Below are 19,765 nucleotides of genomic sequence, written 5' to 3' on the forward strand. Positions count from 1 at the left end.
AGACTGACAAACCTCAGAAGAGAGAGTGTTGAAGGGGAAGACATAAACCTCAGAACTTATATGCAGGTATGCATGAACAATGGACATGGACAACAAAGCTGGGGATGGGGAGGAGGGTGTCAATGGGGGGAAAAGGAGAAACACCTGTAACAAAAACAATTAATAAAAATAATTTTAAAAAATACAGATTCTCAGGCTGCACTCATACTTGCTCTACCAGAATCTCTGGGGTAGTTCTTAGGAATCTGTGTTTTAATAAACTCTCCATTTGATTCTTACAGATGCTAAAAATTGAGAATATTGAAATATGAAGGCAAATGTCCACATTTCTGTACTTATTAATAGCATATTTAATTATCATGAGAGTGATGAAATAAAGAAAAGAATATCCAACAAATAGTTTTTCAGTTCTGTTCATCTTTACACACGGTACATGCCCTCTCTATTGCAATCAGAAAATGTGCTTCTGTTATAGGCTTGGAAGTATAATGTTAAGAGCAGCAGAAACAATATTATTAATTTGACCTAAATTTCAAGGACATCTTTTGTTTCCTACCTTTGTAATTTCTATATAATATAACAGACAAACAGCATACAGAATACCATTAAGAAGAACTAGCTAAATTACATCATCTGTGCCTTGCTACTTAACAAGAATGAAGATGTTGGCTAACATTTATATTTATTGTCAATCTCATCAGATCTCCTAATTTCTTCTTCAAGGTTTGTCTTTTTCCCGAAGGGGTTCAATGGAAGATAGGAGTTGCTGAAATGTGGGACGCTTTTCTGGAAGCTAAATAAAAGAAAAAAAAATCCATTGGTTTAGGTTATGATGGTTGTGATTAAAAATAAAATATATAAAATATTTATACCTGAGTCCTAAAGCTAGCAACTTTTAAAATGTGGAAACACTACAGATATTTTCACTAAAGAGAAAACAATTACAGCCCTAAGAATTGAAAAGAAAAAGTAAAAGTATCTTTGTTTACATAAGATATGATTGTATACTTGGAAAAACCAAGAGAATCAATGATAAAACAAACCTAATTGTTAATAAAGAAATTCACCAGGAGAGCAATATATAAAATTAACATACAAAATCAGTAGCCTTCATATACATGTACAATAACCAATTAGAAGATACAGTGAAAGAGAAAACCCCTTTTACAATAGCAACAATACCAACATAAAATACTAACAAAAATCTACCCCCCAAAGAAACCTTTAAAAATTGCTGAGTTATACAAATTTCGATTTCAACACATAGAAAAATGTTGCTTGTTCTTGAATAGGACAAATCAATATCATAAAGATAAATGTATCAAGTTAAAATATAAACTAAACATAATCACTTTATAAAGGGATTTTAAAAAATTGTGGTAGGGAAAACAAAAAGCTGATAGAAAAAAAGGCAAAGAGAAGACATAATTCTCAGCAAGATATACAAATGCCCTTAGAATATACTTCATTCATAATGAAAGAGGGATATTTGAAAGTTGCACTAAATGCCATTTCTTATTTTTCAGATGAGCAGAAATTCAGAAGCTCAACAATGGTCTGTGTAGTAAGATTATGGGAAAATAGGCACATTGCTAGAGTGGCAATACATGGGGACAAAAATTGTATGCTACTTTTTTGGTAAGAAAGAAAGGGAAACAAAACCACACATATACTTACATGCTTATCTTTGTGCAAAGAAGTAGAGGAAGGAGAAATTGGAATCTAGTGAAAATTGTGAATGTTTTTCCAAAAGTCGTGAAATAAAATGTAAAAAAGAGGGGAGACTAAAGTATTCTAAATCCTCACTATATACAGAGCCTTCATCTGGGGATTCTCTTTGCAGACCCCTTTCAGTGGATTGTGCTGTAATTCACACATTTGTGCGGAACAGCTGTGGAGAGAAGGCAGTTTTTTCCTGTTCAGGGCCTCCTATCCATTGGATGATGCAGTCCTTAGTCCGTGGAGAGGGGAAGGCCAAGAAGGTCTGGCTTTCACTCAAAACCCTTTGCTCCTATTCTTCAACTGACAGGGACAGCAGTAAGTCCTGTACTTGTCTATGTTTATATTGTGCATATAGTATGTATACTTACAAACTGATTGTTTTCAGTCCGTGTGTGTGTGTGTAAAGACAGAGTCCTGCGAGGGCAAATCAATCTCATGCAATTTCAGCTTCATGTCTACCCCAAAACATCTTATTCCTCATCTGCTTGGACTGCTTTTATTGAGCATTTGGGAAGTGTGAGAAGAGAGGATGGAATCGTGTCCATTATGTGTTCTCTACACATGGTTATAAGTTCTCTGTTACATGTTTTCTACTTGAGGAAAGACCCTATAGTGTGGTTAAGAACAGCGACTCCAAGACTAGCCAGCCAGCCAGCCTCTTAATAGCTGTGTGACCTTGGGCAAGTCACTTAATGTCTCTGGGTCTGTTTCCTCTTCTGTTAGTTTTAGCCATGATAATAGTACCTACCTCATAGTGTGTTTCCTGATGAATAAATAGCTAATATTTATGAAGTTTGTAGAACAGTGCTGGAAATAAGTTGGCACCTGTAGTGCTTGTTTTCAATTGCAAACACTTGAGGGCAGAAGCCCAATCCATTTCCACCTGATCTGTAGCAGGTGCCTCCCCTCAACAATGCTTTGCCTAGTGGTGACACAGTAATTAGCTCCCAAGTGGGGCACTTGCCTCATGCCAGCAGCTGTACATGATCTGGTAGATGGTGTCCGACGCCAGTTTGGGCCGGTAGAGCCTGTGGCCCTGGGAGACCTTCACGACCACCTGGGAGTTGTCATACAAGTCGTAGGGCTGCTTCCCCAGGCTGAACACTTCCCACATCAGGATCCCTGCACAACACCAAAGGGTGGCCAGCAGACAATGAGGAAAGAGAGTGTCAGAAGATACACAGTTTGTTGAATGAGCTTTACATGCCAGGTCAGAGTGAGGGAGCCCTTCGAAATGAGTCCTAGCAGAAAGGACAGAGTATGTAGTGTGGGTATATACCATCACTTCTGGAGCCCAGAGTATCTACTCCTATGTTTCCTGAAACACAGCCCTCCATTTTTTGCTGGTAAATGGGGTAAATAGCAAGGGCAGCTGCAGAGGGAGCTACTTGGGGCCAAGATTCTTGGGTTGCTTCAGGGAAGCAGCTGGGGCCTTGGTAAACCCACAAACTACCTGGCTCCAGCCCTTGGGAAGGATTGATTGAAGTCATCACCCTTTCTCTCTGCCTTGGCAGTTGGGTACAACAATTTTATTGCACAATCAAATTACCTTTCAGTGGAAACTTAAAGATAAAATCATTGACAGCATTGCTCCTTTTCTTTTTGCCACAGTGGTTTGTAATATTTTGTGGGTCAGGTATCCTTTTGAGAATCTGATAAAAGCCATTGGCTCTCCTTTGGGAAAATGAATGCACAGCATTTCTGTGTTTGGCTTCTGGATGTCCACAGTGCCCCATCCAGGGCATCATGGACTCCAGGTTAGGAAAGTAAGTTCTGGTTATAGTGGTCAATAGGCTGGCACTTGTGGTCAGTCAGACATGGCCTTTGAGACCCAGTTCTGCCACTTACAGGCTGGGCAAGTTTCTTACCCTTCTCAGTCAGCTTTCCTGTCTATAGTATGCACATATTTGCACATAATATAGTTGCTGTGATAATTAAATAGGATAAAACACACAGAGCACTTAAAAGAGCACAGGGCATTTTCACTGCTCTCTGAATGATGGCCATTTGCCATCATCCTCACAGCCAAGGCTTTGAAGCTGGCTGACTGTTGGAAAACCAGAAATATTTAAGACGGAAGAAAATTGTTCGAGAACCATAACTGATTCATTTTGAATATCTTTATCGGGGACAAATTAAGAATGGATTTAGTTTTTGGAAACAGCCAGAAAATACCAGGAACCAAGTTCTGGTGCTAAGATAAATAATCAAGGTGGATAATGCTATTTTTGGTCAAAAACAAGGTGGAATTATGAGTAGCATACTGATTTTTAAAAATATCAACTGGAATAAGGAGACTGGAACTAATTTTGACAAGTTAATCAGCACAAAATGACATCAAGTATTCACCAAAATGCTATCTTTGTGGTTTTTCTTTTTTTTTTCCTCTATGCACTGGATTAATTTTTTTTTTTTTTTGGTTCAAATTAAGAGAGCTTTATTAGCTGCGCGGCGACTGTCCCATCCTACACAGAGGAGAGAGCAGCCCCGAGCTCAGGGGGAGGGTTGCTTATATAGTTGTCTTAGCCTCTGTTAAGGAATTTGGGTTAAGGGTATGCGAGCAAGCAAGCACGTACAGAAGCAGATATTTGCAGTTAGCTGTTATGCCTGAGGGAGCAAGCAGTTTCTGTGTACACAAAGCAATGGTTATCGATACAATGCAGTGGTTGTCTATTAACAGTTAGTTCTTGCCATTCCCTTAAAATCCAGGGGGTAAGGTCATGTGTTTGTCCTTTACATTCCCCACTGGTCTTAGGGTTAAATCAAAACTTTGATTCTAAAGTGTCTTCAATTTCTTCCATTGTGGCTAGCCTCTGATAGGGAGTGCTAAGAACCATGAGCTTAACAGCCTGTACTTTTTCTCTAAAAAATTGCATTAAGCGATTGATTAAGATTGGGCCACAATTTAATATTAATAGGAGGAGGATTAAGGGGCCCGCAAGGCCAGTGATAAGAGTAGTGAAACATGGGGACCAATTAAAGAAGTTCTCATACCAATTATTAAAGGTGGATAGAGCCTGTTCTCTTTCATCCAGTTGCTGTCTAACTAATCTTATGCTTTCTCTAATAATATCTGGTTGGTTAGCATAAAAGCAACAGGTTTCTCCTAAGGCTAAACAGAGAAGAAATAAACCTGTGGAATGATGTTAGCAAGAATACATAAGTCTTTTGGATTAGGTTTGTTTTTTTTTTTTTTTACAATGAACAATACTAGTTTTACTAAAGGAATAATTATTTTGAAAAAAATAGTGTGATATAGAAAAATAAATGCCTAACTAAAATTTTCTTTTTTTTTCTGTTTTTTTCTTTTTTCTTCTATTTCTTTAGTTTTTCTTTTTTCCCCTATTTTTTCTTTTTCATTTTCTATCACCATTTATTCCCCCCTATACCCTCCTCCACTTATACACACTCCCCTCCCCACCCACAATCACCACACTGGTGTCCGTGTCTATGACTAAGTTTTACTTTTTAAGGCAGTCTTCCCAATGCCCCCAACTCCCTTCTCTCTGAAGTTTGTCAGTCTGTGATAAACCAAAGAACTGGTATGCATATATGCACAACCAATGGATACAGACAATAGTGTAAGGGAGGCAGGAGTGGGGTGGGAGAGGGGAGGAGGGGGGTCAATGGGAGAAAGGGGAGGACATCTGTAATACTTTCAACAATAAAGATAAAAAAAATAAAGGCAGTCTTATAGATGTCATGTAGAAAATCAAATTATGTTTAAGGACCAAGACAAGTATGAAATAGGTCTCAGTTGAATTTAATACAGTCTATAGCTTGATAATAATTTGGATTATTTATCCTGGATCCATCTGATGGTGATTGTAAAGAGACTTGACATCCCTCACAATGTAGAAAAATATCAGCAAATCTACAAAATCACAATTTAAGAATTATTTCAGTTTTCTAATTTACTTTACTAAATTTCAATGTAGATCTTTTAATAAAATAGATGTTAGCAAACATTTTCTGTAAAGGGTCTCACAAGGAGTATTTTAGGTTTTTTGGGTCACGCAGTGTCTATGGTAACTGCTCCGTTCAGTTGGTGCTGCACAAAATTATCCAGAGACAATACTGAAACAAATGGGCACGGCCTGGTGCCAATAAAACTTTCGTTCCAGAGACAGGTCACTGGATTTGATCCTAGGTTGTGGCTTGCTCGTCCCTGATCTAAATTATGAATTTTAACAAAGTCATTAGTTGAAATTGGTATGAGCCAAAGAGAGCACTGAGACATATTTGGTTTTTACATCAGGCATGCCCCCCCCAAATTGGTCAATTCAGAAGAAATGGCTATCATGGCTGCTTTCATGCCAAAAGTTGATGACTCCATTGTAAACCTTTCAGTGTTTTGGACTTCATGCAATCTATGTTTTAGTTTTCAATGACTCCCTTTTAAAAATTGCTTGAAATATTCAATGGAAGAGCTTTTATGAGAAGGTGGTAGCAGGATGCAAATTATAGAATGTGTAGCAGACATAACACCAACCCAAGAAAAGATCATCTTCTTCTTCTATCTCTTACTTGTCTACAGGTAATTTTGTAAGTGCTCAGGGCTTTTGCTAAAAATGGATGTTGCTACTCTTGTGGTTTCCTGTTGTGGAAGCCAGCTTGTGAAATGGGGCTGGGGCCTGTGTGTCCACATTCTTACCGAATGCCCATACGTCTGACTTGCTGCTGTATTTGAAGTAGTGAAACACTTCTGGGGCTGACCACTTGACCGGAAACTTTGTTCCTACTGAGCTGACATACTGGTCATCAAGAACATACCTGTGAGGGGAAACATCAATATAGACCTTAAGTTGCTTGGTTGTGCAGAATGGGGAGACCTCTGCTGCCACCATTGCCTGGTTGTGGGTGGTATAGGCTGATGAAGGACATAGAGGCAGCCAGTCTCAGCCACATGGCCTGGTGTTCTGGATCTTTTGCTTCCTTTCTGTGTGTACACTAAGCTAGAAGCTGCTTATAACTTGTAAGCTTTAAAAAATGATATCTAACTTTGAAAACACCAAAATCTGAATGCAAAATGTTTGGTAAATACAGAAAATCACATAAATATAAACTTAAAATCACTTAGAATCCCATTCTAAAGATAACCTATAATTCTACCACTCAAGATACATTATTAACTATACTTTCCAATCTTTTTTTATATATAACACGAACAAAATTGGGTTTCTGTCATATTAAAATTTGCTTTTATTTGCTTTTATTTTTCCTTTAACAGCATATCAAGAACATTTTGCCCATGTGGTTACATTTTCTTCTGTAGCATTATACTTAATGGCTGAATGCCCTCTTATGGATTAACATAATTTGTTTAACCATGTGAATGGCTTCCAATCTTCTGTTGTTATAAACAATGATGGACAAACAATATCCTATGGAATTATCAAGATCATAAAAATATATATTCAAGGATCTTCACTACTCTCTGTTTATAATAATGATAAAAAATGGAAGCAGTCTTTTTTTTTTTTTAAAGTTTAGCTGATTTCTTTTTTTTTTCTTTTCTTTATTGATTTTTAGAGAGAAAGGAAGGGAGAGGAAGAGATAGAAACATCGAAGAGAGTTAGATTGGTTGCCTCCTGCATGCAATCTACCTGGGGCCAGGGATCAAACCTGCAACCCAGGTAAATGTCCTTGACTGGGAATTGAACCCTCAATCCTTCAGTGTTCAGGCCAATGCTTTAACCACTGAGCAACACTGGCCAGGGCATATTATTCTATTGTATTAATGTATCATATTATATTTAATTATTCCTCAACATGTGGACATTAAGATTGCTTCCAGCCCGGCCGGTGTGGCTCAGTGGTTGAGTTTCAACCCATGCACCAAGAGGTCACCGGTTCGATTCCTAGTCAGGACACATGCCCAGGTTGTGGGCCCAATCCCCAGATTGGGGCATGCAGGAGGCGGCCAATAGATGTTCTCTCTCTTTGATGTTTCTATCTCTCCCTCTCCTTCTCCCTCTCCCTCTCTTCCTCTTCATCCCTCCCTCCCACTCTCTCTAACAATCAATAGAAAAATATCCTAGGGTGTGGATTAACAGAGAAAGAGAGAGAGAGAGAGCAAGAGCGAGCTCTATAGTTACCAAAAGGAAAAGAGGCCCATGGTATATGGTTATGTGTAAAAGTAGGTATATATAATGTGATTCCACTTTTGTGGAAACAAATAGTAAATGTACTTATTTGCATATATGATTGGGTATACGTAGGAACCAGGTATGGAAGGACATCTACCAAAAGTGTTAGCAATAATTACTACTAGTGATACAAATGGGGTGAAGGGATGGGGTAAATTGTACTTTTGACTTTCTATACCATTGCTATATTTCTCATGATAGGCACATACTATTTATATAATTAACAGAGAAAGACCCCATATATTTGCCCACAAAACAAATAATGACTCATAAATAGGAAAATAAAAAATGAAAATTATGGAAACTGAAATTTCGGATATAATTTATAGAAAAACTTTACACACCAAAATGTGTTAGAGATATTTAATGTAATTTAAAACATCAGAAAATGCTGGTTTGGCAAGTCATTCTTTGAAATATTGATAATAGTAATAATGAATAACAACTTCATAGGATTATGTACAGCACCTTCCATACTTTCCTCCCTGGGCCTCTCCAATGCCTCAGACATCATAAGACACCCAGAAACTACACTGGCATCCGCCAACTGAGGTATGCTCACAGCTTAACCCTTCCTTCAGATCATTAGGACCAAGTTAAGTCACAGGCATCTGAATGATGTGACACACAGCTTTGTGACCAAAAGGGTCTGGTGCATAACCCCCAGGATCCCTTATTCAAAGTAAGACCTGTGTTCCCCTTTTCCTAAGCAAGAAAGAACTTGAGGTATATTCCCAATATATTGGCATAACAGCCAATATTCCTACTTTAAGATCAAAGTGGGGATCAACCTTGTTCTGGGAGCTTCTCCCTGCTCTAAGGAGCAGAGAGCAGCGTTTTCTTTTGCCTTTGGGAGAGCTACACATATGGAATATCAATGCAAGAGACTCAGTGTATGGTGGTTGGAGTGATAGCAGGTAGCATACAGCTAAAGGGATACCTTGCAATATTGAGGGGTCACAAAAGAGGAGCACTTTCTAATACTAAATTTTGGGGTAGACTTAAAGAAACAGATCCTCCTATGGTGTTTTAGTGCCAAGTTTGCTAAATACAGAGCTGGCCTCGGTCAATTCTTCAGATCTCTTTGAAACTGCATTATTCCTCTTCAGAATTATGTGAGTTTATGTTTAGTCAGCACAATTTTATAACTGCATTTTGTCTCAATGTCAGGAACATCTACTTGCCCTTTAGACCAACTGTGGGCATTTTGAGGGCAGGGACTATCCCATTCATATCAGTATGTCCCACAAGTTCAAGGACTCTAGTATAAACTCGATAAATGTTTGTTCAATGGAAAAGCCAGCATGTGTGTTTTCATTTCCTATGTAAAATCATGAAAATTTGCTTTAAGGCTTAAACAGTACAAGAATTCAGAATTAGGGAATGACAGACTCTTTTAAACTGCTATCATAGCTCTATCATAGTTTGGCCCAGCGGTTAGAGCGTCCGACCGCGGACCAGAGAGGCCCGCATTTTGTTCCCACTAAGGGCACATACCTCGGTTGCAGTTTGCCCCTGCCCCGGTTGGGGTCGTGTGGGTGGCAACCACTTGATGTGTCTCTCTTATATCAATGTTTCTCTCTCTCTCTTCCTCCCTCTCTCCCTCCCATTCTATCTCAAGGTTAATGCAACAGTGTCCTCCAGTGAGGATAAAAATAAACAAAGAAAGAATAAAAAGCTAAACAGCTATCATAATCAAAATGATTCTCCAAATAATGAAGTGGTGATAAAACACCCATTAAGAGAATCTCATAGTCTATTTTCATGCCTTACTTGGTGATAAAGAAAATTTAATGACATGTCAAAAAAAATTTTCCTAGTGCTAATGCTTTCTTTACCCATTTGAACATACATTAAGAAAAAACCCAGATAGGGCTAAAGGAGCCTTGATTGACTATCTACCTATCTATCTGTCTGTCTGTCTGTCCGTCCGTCCGTCCGTCCGTCCGTCCATCCATCCATCCATCCATCCATCCATCCATCCACACACACATATTATTTATCCAAATTATCTGGCTGTAATATGTTACATTTGAATATTAAGAATCTTTCATGACATTTATTTGTAAGTTTAGAAAATGTTTATCAGGGTGTTGAAAGAACTTAAAGGGGCTTTGTATAATTTCTAAAGTACAATTTCACCTCACAGGTGAAGAACTGTATGAAACGTGTTTCATAGGTAGTCAGAGGTAGTATGAGGGAGGGGATCCAGATTTCTAAGCTCCCAATTCAGAGCATAGTCTGCATCCCTACAGGGCCTTTAATCATAATGGCATTTAGATGAGAATGGAAATCCTCCTTTAATTAGTTGCCCCTTTGGAACCGGCTTACCTTGTCATTCCAAAGTCAGATACTTTCACAGAGAGATCACTGTCTACCAAGCAGTTCCGAGCAGCCTTTGGAATAAAAACAAAATTACCAAGTAGTAAAGGTGACTATGAATCTTCTGACATCAAAGTCTGACATTTTTTTTTTTTCTCTTTGGCTGAATTCCCAGTGAAATCTAACATTGCCTATCAAAACCCCAAATGTTGGGGAGTTGTATTTTTTCCCTTTGCAATTTTCAATTTTACAAAATAAAAATGTGCTTTCATAAGTATTTTAACCTGGGCATCTATCCTTATCAAACACAAAAGGTATTATACATTAAACACAGAATCTGAGCTTTTCAACAAGAAGGGAAAAATCAGTTTTAGGGCCTCTCTCTTCACCACTAGGATACCGTGTAGTAACAGATGCTCTCGGGGTATAAATGCTGCACAGACTTAGAATGCATTTGCCTAGTGTGCATGGCATGTTTGCTGTTCAACACAAGAAAACCTCTAAAGATAAATACCAGTGCATACCAAGCAGAACATTTCCCACTTGTCTTCTGACCCAAAGACACACACAAGTTTTATTTTTTTCTGTTTGTGTTTGTATTTTCAATTATTGTATTAAATGACTGCTTTAGCACTAAGCCCTTCCCAGAGTAAGGGTCAATTTGGATTTAATGGTTCCAAGAAACACTAAATTGATCAAAGTCTTTCCATCGTTTTCCTTCAAACCACAACACAACCACATAGATCTTGATGGCTTCTTTTACTCTTTCTGTTTTTCAAATATTTAATTTTGAAATTGTAATTTTTTTATCATTAATATGTCATGTGCTTAAGCAAGTCACAAGCGAGCAAAGTAAAATCAAAGGTGGCCTTCTTGCCATTTCTCTTAATGGCCCCATTGCTGGAGGTGGGAACTATGGATCGCTTTCTTTCTTTTCTTTGAGTTTCCAATGGCTTTGCTTACCAAGTCCCGATGTATGAACTGGTGGCTCTCCAAGAAGGCCATGCCTTCACAAACATCATAGCACATTTCTAAGAGCTGGTAGGGTTCAAGTCCTTTCCCATGACTCTTCAGATAATTAAGCAAGCAGCCATTGGTTATATATTCAGTCACTATATATATAGGGTATCTCTTTGAGCACACACCATAGAATTTCACCAGCTTGGGATGGTTAAGTTTCCTGGAAACAAAAGATTTTCAAAGTTTAGTATTGAATTTCCACTCCATTTTCCAAATGTCCTGAAAAAGAATCACTCTCAGATTTTTGTTTTATTTGGTTAATCCTCGGGTGGTGGGGGGGGGGGGGCATTGATGTATGTGAGAGAGACACACTGAGTGGCTGCCTTCTGAGTGACCCTGACAGATTTTTGTTCCTTTGAATTCCCCCCTTCTACTTGAATAGAAAAAAGAAAAAAAGTTTGGATCTTATTCAGGAAACATCAGCTTTGGAGGTAAAAAATGCTGTCTCACATTGAACATTGACAACCCCAGCAGCAATTTAGCGGTTATGGATGCTGTGTTCAACTTTTGTACGGAGAAGCAGGGAAGCAATGGTCTGGTGCCTTGGAAATCCTGTTTAGTCTAGTGGCATCTTGAGAACTTCCATGACTGATTTGGAAGAAGCTACACCCTAAGATCACACACTTCCATTTTAGAGCATCTAACTTTCATGTCTATTTACCTCATTGTAAAAAAAAATAAATCTGAATATGAAGGGTATAGATAAAATGAAAATAGTCTCCATGTTAGGGAAATAATATTAGGCATGGTTTTTCTTTTTTAAAAGAACTCATTTTACTTTATTGTTACATTATTTTTTCAACAATAAATTTAGAAAATAGTAACCCCATGACATAACACTTCTGACATCAAAGTGTCATGATGAATGGGTACTCAGCTGTTATGATGTTCATCAACTTGTCCTTATGTAATTTCTTCTTATCAATTTCCAGGATGATTCTTTAATATTCAGATGTGTAAAGTAAACCTAAATTTAACGTCAACTTTTACATGTTTTAATAATTGCGGACTTATTAAATATTTAGTTATTTTCTTTCTTCTTGATTTAACTATAGGGACATGCCATATCATATTACTCTGGACAATGAGCCCAGTAATGCATATTTCAGCAACCATGGAGACCTGCATGGTACTTAGAAGTTCTCTCTTCAGAGGGTATGTTTATGGCAGAAAAAATGTCCATCACTCAATGAAAACTGTTCTTTGAACAAATTCCATCACTAACCAGAGGGCACATGGCAGGGACACCATGTCAACTAGTACCCCCATAGGCCTCAGTTTGACCACTACATGTGGGATTTAACATTTCCCCTTATGGTACAGTTCGGTCTCTTTTTTAATGACTAGATGATTTGTTAATGACTTTTTATAATTCTGTATGATTAGCAGCCCTGTAATAGCAAACAATATGTTCTAAAGTTACACCAGGACACGGGGGTTACACCATGAGCCTAAGGGAGTTTCTGGCATATTTTTATGTCTTACAAAAAGAGGACATCAGGGCCCCCTCCCCAGTTTTATGACAGTCAAATTGCCAAGAGCAGATTGAGCTACATAATTTACAGGAACCAGAGCAAAATGAAAATGCAGGGGTGCTTATTTAAGAATTATTAAGGATTTAAGGATAGTGACAGCACAGTATTAAACCAAGCACGGGACCTTCTAAGTGCAGGAGCTCTCAACACTATGCAGGTTACATGCCCATGAAGCCAGCCCTAGACAAAGGCTTGTATTCACATAATCCCTCTGCTTCAAAACAATTCTGCAACTGTGGTAAAAGTGATTGTTCTGGCTCTACTGGTACTGTTGGTCTTCATAAAGAAACTACTTAGAAAATGGACACTGGGATGTCTGCTTGGGTTTGCATCTCCACTCTGCCACTTTAACTAGCTTGGTGACTTTGGGACAATTATTTAATATTTCTGTGCCTCAGTTTCCTATAAGACAAAGATAACAATGGTACATCCCTCGTACGCTTCTTATGAGGCCTAAATGTGTTAATATTTATAAAGTTCTCAAAGACATGCCTGTAAATACTATGTAAGTGTTTAGGTAAAAAATTGAAAAGAGCTATTACTCTGTTGCAGGCTAGGATTTGTGATTTCATTATCTTTCACCAAGTACAGCTATAGCACTGTTTTTATACCATGCTTCTTATTTCCTGAAAAGCAGTGTGACCAGCTGTCCTAGTTTGCCTGGTACTGGGGGGTTGCCTAGGACACAGGACCTTCAGCACCAAAACCAGGGAAGTCTCAGGCAAAGCTGGATGGCTGGTTACCCTTCAAAGTCTGATTCACCATATTGACAAGAAGAGGTAGAATCATTAAATCAATTATTTGTACTTGCATAAATGAGAGAGAGAGAGAGAGAGAGAGAGAGAATCTGAAAACAGAGAGAGAGAAGACGTATGTATATATGTATTGCCCAAAACACTGTGCTTGGAGATGAGGCCCATTAGGAAGGGTATGTTCATTATCAGTGACAAAAGAAAAGGGTGAAAAAGGGATTTATCAGACTGTATTGAAGGTACCAGGAATCAAAAAGATGTCCATTCGGTATTAGTTTTCAATATTGTCTCAGTTCTGGCCACTAGAGGCTCCTGCCCTCACGGATATGCTTTACAGGACCCTACTATGTTCTTAACTTCACTATTTACCTCCCCACAGGGCAAGGAGGCCAGAGGGCCAAGGAGACATGTTCACTCAGAACCCATACATCCCTTTTTCCATCACATATTCATGAGGCCTCTTCCAGGACCTGTGCAGACACTTTTAGGGTCTGTCCCCCCAGAAGTGAGCCACACTGTTGGTATGACTACCTAACCAAGATAATTAGCCAAGAGATGTTGGAGACACACAGAGATATTGGATGTACTTGCACACAAGTACTAAGTATACTGCAAGACAGAGCAAGGGTTGGGAGGAGAAAGGGGAGGGAGGAGTTTGTGGGGCCCATGGGCCAGAGGCTGGTTCCTCTAAAGAGTTTTCAGAATTCTAAATTTAAATATAGCCTTTCGGGTTGTCATGAAGGTATACTTGTTAAAGGAGGAGCACACAACTGATTTTATTTAACAGTGTGTTAGCTTGATTGGTAGCTTCTAAGTATTTATATCTATGATATGTGGACTCTTGCCCCAGGCCTTGAAAATGTTAGAGTCAGGCCTGTCAGCATGAATGTCCTCCCATGGTGAGGGCTAAACTGCCTTTCCTCAGAAGAAACTTACATCATGGTCTGAGCCTCCTGGAAGAATTCATCTTCTGACATGGAGCCCTCCTTGATCATCTTAATGGCAACATCATACTGCCCTTTCCACTTGCCCAGATGGACCACTCCAAACTGGCCACTTCCCAACTCTTTCAGCAGGGTAATCTCTTCTCTTTTCAGTTCCCAGATTCCTAAATAAGACAAGACAGATACTCTTTAGGATGAGAATAGAGGCTTTGGGGCTAACAGCTTCCTAAATGATTTCCTCCCCAATAAGAGTTTCACATTGACAACGTGAAGAGCAGCAGTGATTTTTATTTTAAGCTGACCACTTAAAAACCCTTAGTGATGTGGTTTTATGACCTTTTAGGCCACATGATAATACCAACAAGACAATACTGTTCTTGAAGCAGCTACAGTTATTGACAAAAAGTTTACAGTAGAAACACTTTGCCTACCAGAGGCATCTTGGAAAGACTTAGTGTCAAAACGTGCTGATGCTCTTAGCTTGGTAAAATATCATTATATTTTCTTGTAAAACCAATTAAACAGTGACCTGGGTGGATGTTATTATCCTAAATACACATGGTTGAAAACTGGCTCCCCTGAGCAGGCACAGAATCCTGGAAGAACGAACAGGCAATGGGGTTCTAGAGGCTGATGATTGATTGAGTCTAATAAGATAAAAATTTTGACAATCTTTCTGTCAAATGCTGGAGAGATTACAGAATTAGGTTGGGAGGATCAGAAAGGTTTTTGTTTTTAGAAAATGAACAAATATATTAGAGCTGAAGCCTTCACTGGCACAATCTGAAAAGGACTGCCTTCCTGTCTTCCCTATTTTTTTTTCAGTAAATTAACAATATATGTATATTTTAACCAAAAAATGGTGGGAAGTAGAGTTTAAGAGCCCAAGGGTATGTTCATACCACTTCCCAAAGACACGGAGGTGGGGACCTTATTGGCTTTGGTCGACACAGGGTGGCGAAGTCGTGTGATCATGCCTGCAACAGAATTAGCATCATATAATCATCACATCACATCACATCACATCACATCACATCACATCACATCACATCACATCACATCATCACATCACATCGGTTCGCACCTCTGATTATGTTCTCTCTAGAGCAGCTGGAAAAACACAGAGTTCAGGATGCTGAGATGCAGAGAGAAAATCCCTTTTGATCATATTAATTCTGTAGTTGTATCGGTTTGCTTGACTTGACTAATTAGCTCAATGTAAAGCAAAAATTTAAAGAGTCAAACAACTTTATGTGATTTTGAAAATCCCATAGAGTTAGTTGCTTAATAGAATCTTTCTTTTAAAAAAATTTTCCGTTTTTATATTGCTCTCTTTTTGTTGTTGTTAATCCTCACCCAAGGATATTTTTCCATTGATTTTTAGGTAGAGTGGAAGGGAGGAAGGGAGAGAAAGAGAGAGAAACATTAATGTGAGAGACACATCGATTGGTTGCCCCCTGCACGACCCTGACCGGGGCTGGGGATCAAACCTGCAAGCCAGTTCTAGGAATCGAACCCATGACCCTTCAGTCCGGGGGGGCCAATGTTCTAACCACAACTGGCCAGGGCTACGTTGCTATCTTTTTGTAGTTCTGTATTTAAATATGTATAAACATATATTTGGTAAAAAAAAAAAAAATCAAAACAGTACATAAGGGTACAAAATAAAAAGTAAACTACTTGACTTTTAAAAAATTAAACCTATTAGCCCTGGCCAGTTTGGCTCAGCAGTTGGAGCGTTGGTCTGCAGACCAGAGAAGTCTGGGTTCGGTTTCCACTAAGGGCAAGTACCTTGGTTTCAGTTTGTCCCCAGCTCCGGTTGGGGTCATATGGATGGCGACCAGTCGATGTGTCTCTCTCACATCGATGTTTCTCTCTCTCTTCCCCCCTCTTTCCCTCCTGCTCTATCTGAAGATAAATGTAAAAATGTCCTGGGGTGAGGGAAAAAATTAAACCTATTACTAAATTGCTTTAAATTGTCAAGTCATTTTAGTTGTTTGCAGCAAGTTATGTTAAAGCTAAGTTAAAATAATAGTATTTATAGTGGCTTGAAAGAATTCACTCAAAAAATATGTTTGTTGGTTTAAGTGTGTGATGTTTTCCATGTCCTGGAAACTATCACAGTTGTCCTGGTTTTCTCCTTATTTTTTATTTTTATTTATGTATTTTTTTAATCCTCACCCGAGGACATTTTTTGATATTTTCTTCAGATAGAGTGGGAGGGAGAGAGAACGAGAGAAACATCAATGCGAAAGGTACACATCGAGTGGCTGCCACCCACACGACCCAATCAGGGCCGGGGACAAACTGCAACCGAGGTACGCGCCCTCAGCGGGAACCGAACCCGGGTCTCTCCAGACCGCAGGCCGACGCTCTAACCGCTGAGCCAAAGCGGCCAGGGCTCTCCTTACTTGTTAAATATTATTTATTTATTTTTCATATGAGTAGTCCTCAAATGTTTTAAATCCTACACCTTTAACTGGAAAAAAATTAGTGCACTCCTCCAAAATATGTATTTATACAATTGCTGCTATACTGATATGTTATGTGAATCATAAAATATCCTCACAAATAGAAAAGTTAAAAGAATGAGGTTTTAGCCCAGCCGGTGTGGCTCAGTGGACTGAGCGCCAACCCATGGACTGAGAGGTCCTGGTTTGATTCCCAGTCAGAGCACATGCCCGGGTTGCAGGCTCGGTCCCCATTGGGGGGCGTGCAGGAGGCAACCGATGGATGTTTCTCTCTCACATCGATGTTTCTATCTCTCTTTCCCTCTCTCTCTAAAAACCAATAAACACACACGCACACGCACACATATATATAAAGAATGAGATTTTAAAAAATCTAAATAAACATTTTACTGTTTTCTTCTTATACCCCGTGGGGTTACTTATGTTATATGTTCTTCGGCCCTGGTGGGGGTCGTGCAGGAGGCAACCAGTTGATGTGTCTCTCTCACATTGATGTTTCTCTCTCCCTCCCTCCCTCTTTCTCCCTTCTTCCCCTCCACTCTATGAAAAAAAAATCAATGGAAAAATATCCTCAGGTGAAGATTAAAAAAGAAAAGAAAGACTTCCAAGACATGTTGAGTAAAGAAAGCAGCTGGAAAGTGGCATGTGTAGAATGATCTCATCTCATTAAAAATATAAGCTATATATATATATATACAAACATATATAAATAATGAATACTAAGTATTAGTATCAGCAAAAGAAAAGTTCTGTCAGAACAGACACCAATTTGTATATCATTGGAGAGATAAACTCCGTGGACAAAACTATAATGTTTGAACTTTGCAATCAACTTCTGTAGGCAGAAAAAAACCTGCAAATATTTTTATAAAGATAATCTCTACTTCTAAGTCATTCAGCTCACTTAATTTTTTTTCTGTTATTATTAATTTTTCATGTATAATGTTATATTCCAGGAAATGTGGGTTAAAAATCACAGGAGGTATAGAGCTTGAGAACATTTTTTTCTTACTTTATGATTCCCTATATAATTAAGAATATTAGGAGGGCCCAGCCAGTGTGGCTCAGTGATTGAGCGTCGATCCATGTACCAAGAGGTCACCGGTTTGATTCCCAGTCAGGGTACACGCTCAGGTTGTCGGCTTCATCCCCAGTGGGGGGCATGCAGGAGGTGGCCAATCAATATTCTCTCTCATCGAAGTTTCTCTCTCTCTCTCCCTCTCCCTTCCTCTCTCTCTAAAATGAATGAAGAAAAATATTTTTAAAAAAGAATATTAGGAGGATCAGTAGTATCCAAGAAGATTGATATTTATCAACAAGGACCCATAAAAGAAAAACGGAAATAAATTACCTGCTGAATTGTGTTGATGATAGTGAATAAGCTTAGGAATAGAATCAAAACAATAGTTTTCTGCCAGATACAATTTGTTCTCAGCATTTGTATGCACATGGTAATGTTTGATGGTTCCTTTTTTATCACTAGTAAGAAAGAAAGACTGTTAAGGCATTTTAAATAAGAAATTGAAGCTTAATTACACAATGGTTAATTATTTTAGGTGCATTTGCAAATTTTGGAGAGGGAAGTCAGAGAGAGTTTCTCAGTCTTGATATCTGGTATTCTTCTGGAGGTATCCATGACAATCAGTAATTATGGAAGAGGGCGCCTCTCTGAACTCAACATATCTTTTGTGCATGCATGTACAGAACTCGTGTACAATAAAATTTCAGCTTTCTAGACTATTCCTCCCTTAGTAAGTATAAAATTGAAATGTTCCTTTGATTATTGAAAGCCCCGAAGTTCTTCAGAATCATTATTCTGAACATCAATTCTTTTTAAGGATAATAATGAAGATTAAAGTGTGGGAGGCAGTGGTGATTAGGCTGGCTGTGGGTGTTCTCCCCCAGAGTATGGGTAGGAAGCTCTTTGGGGAGTGGAACAAGCAGGAGAGAGTGGGTGAGGATGTCCTTTAATTTCTCATGTGAACTTGTACATTTTGTACATAAAACATTTTTTTTCTTTTGCTCTACTTTTAGAAAATAATGGTGAATTGATGCACACTGATTTAGGCTAACCAGGAATAATATATCTGTCTTAGACTTGAGAGTATGGCAGAGTGCTTAAGAACTGGGCTTTGAGTCCTGGTCTACAGTTTGCTGGCTACCTTATCTGGTTGTTATAAAGATTGGATGAGATTATATACCCATCAATCTGCACTATGCTTGGCACATAAGAAACTGTTAATAAGTTATTAAAAATGCAATTATAAAAACAAGAAAAGGTACTTTCTTGTTTCAAATGGCTAATCAACTCTTGGTGTCAGCCCGAAATTCACTCAAGCCCATTAATAGTGTTTTATAAAAAGAAAACTTCTGTATTTATTAATTTTGATTATTTTCATTTGATTCCTTATCTATTTTCTAATTTTTATACCCAGCCACCTTCAAAAATATATTTGGTGTCAAGAAAGTTGACTAGGAAGATGTGTGATATCAGGCTTGAATAAAATCGCCGGGTCAGAAGGCCATAGAGATTTTGATATTCAAAGAACCAAGTCTTCTCCCAGTTTTTACTGGGTTGGCTTCAGCCAGCATCCAGATGTGCAATCTAGAACATGAGATGCATGGCTTCTGGCATTGGAAAATGCCAGATGACTGCTTAGAATGCATCCTATTCTCTCAAATTGGAGATAGGTATTCTGTAAAAAAAAATTCTAAAAATAAAATAACTTTTTAATCATTTAATTATTACAAAAATACATATATATGCACTGTGGGGCAGAGCACATGGAGAAGGCACCAACGTACAGGGTCATTAAATCCAACCATTAAGAGGGTTGCACACATAGAAAA

At 38.5% G+C, this 19,765-nt stretch overlaps 1 protein-coding gene across 3 annotated transcripts in view; it reads right to left on the reverse strand.

Moving 5' to 3' along the window:
- Nucleotides 1-410: 410 nt before the first annotated feature.
- BMX (BMX non-receptor tyrosine kinase) overlaps nucleotides 411-19,765 on the reverse strand; it is a 50,419-nt gene continuing 31,064 nt past the window's right edge. For all 3 annotated transcript variants that reach the window (XM_036271584.1, XM_036271583.1, XM_036271582.1), the window contains exons 12-19: nucleotides 18,267-18,394; nucleotides 15,347-15,421; nucleotides 14,437-14,608; nucleotides 11,157-11,373; nucleotides 10,203-10,267; nucleotides 6,377-6,495; nucleotides 2,687-2,844; nucleotides 411-793 (exon numbers count right to left, since the gene is read on the reverse strand). In XM_036271584.1, coding sequence (XP_036127477.1) covers nucleotides 719-793; nucleotides 2,687-2,844; nucleotides 6,377-6,495; nucleotides 10,203-10,267; nucleotides 11,157-11,373; nucleotides 14,437-14,608; nucleotides 15,347-15,421; nucleotides 18,267-18,394 — 1,009 coding nt within the window. In that variant the 3' untranslated portion in view covers nucleotides 411-718. The remainder of the gene's footprint in view (nucleotides 794-2,686; nucleotides 2,845-6,376; nucleotides 6,496-10,202; nucleotides 10,268-11,156; nucleotides 11,374-14,436; nucleotides 14,609-15,346; nucleotides 15,422-18,266; nucleotides 18,395-19,765) is intronic.

The sequence above is a fragment of the Molossus molossus genome, unplaced genomic scaffold, assembly GCF_014108415.1.
Source record: "Molossus molossus isolate mMolMol1 unplaced genomic scaffold, mMolMol1.p scaffold_m16_p_2, whole genome shotgun sequence".
NCBI lineage: Eukaryota > Metazoa > Chordata > Mammalia > Chiroptera > Molossidae > Molossus > Molossus molossus.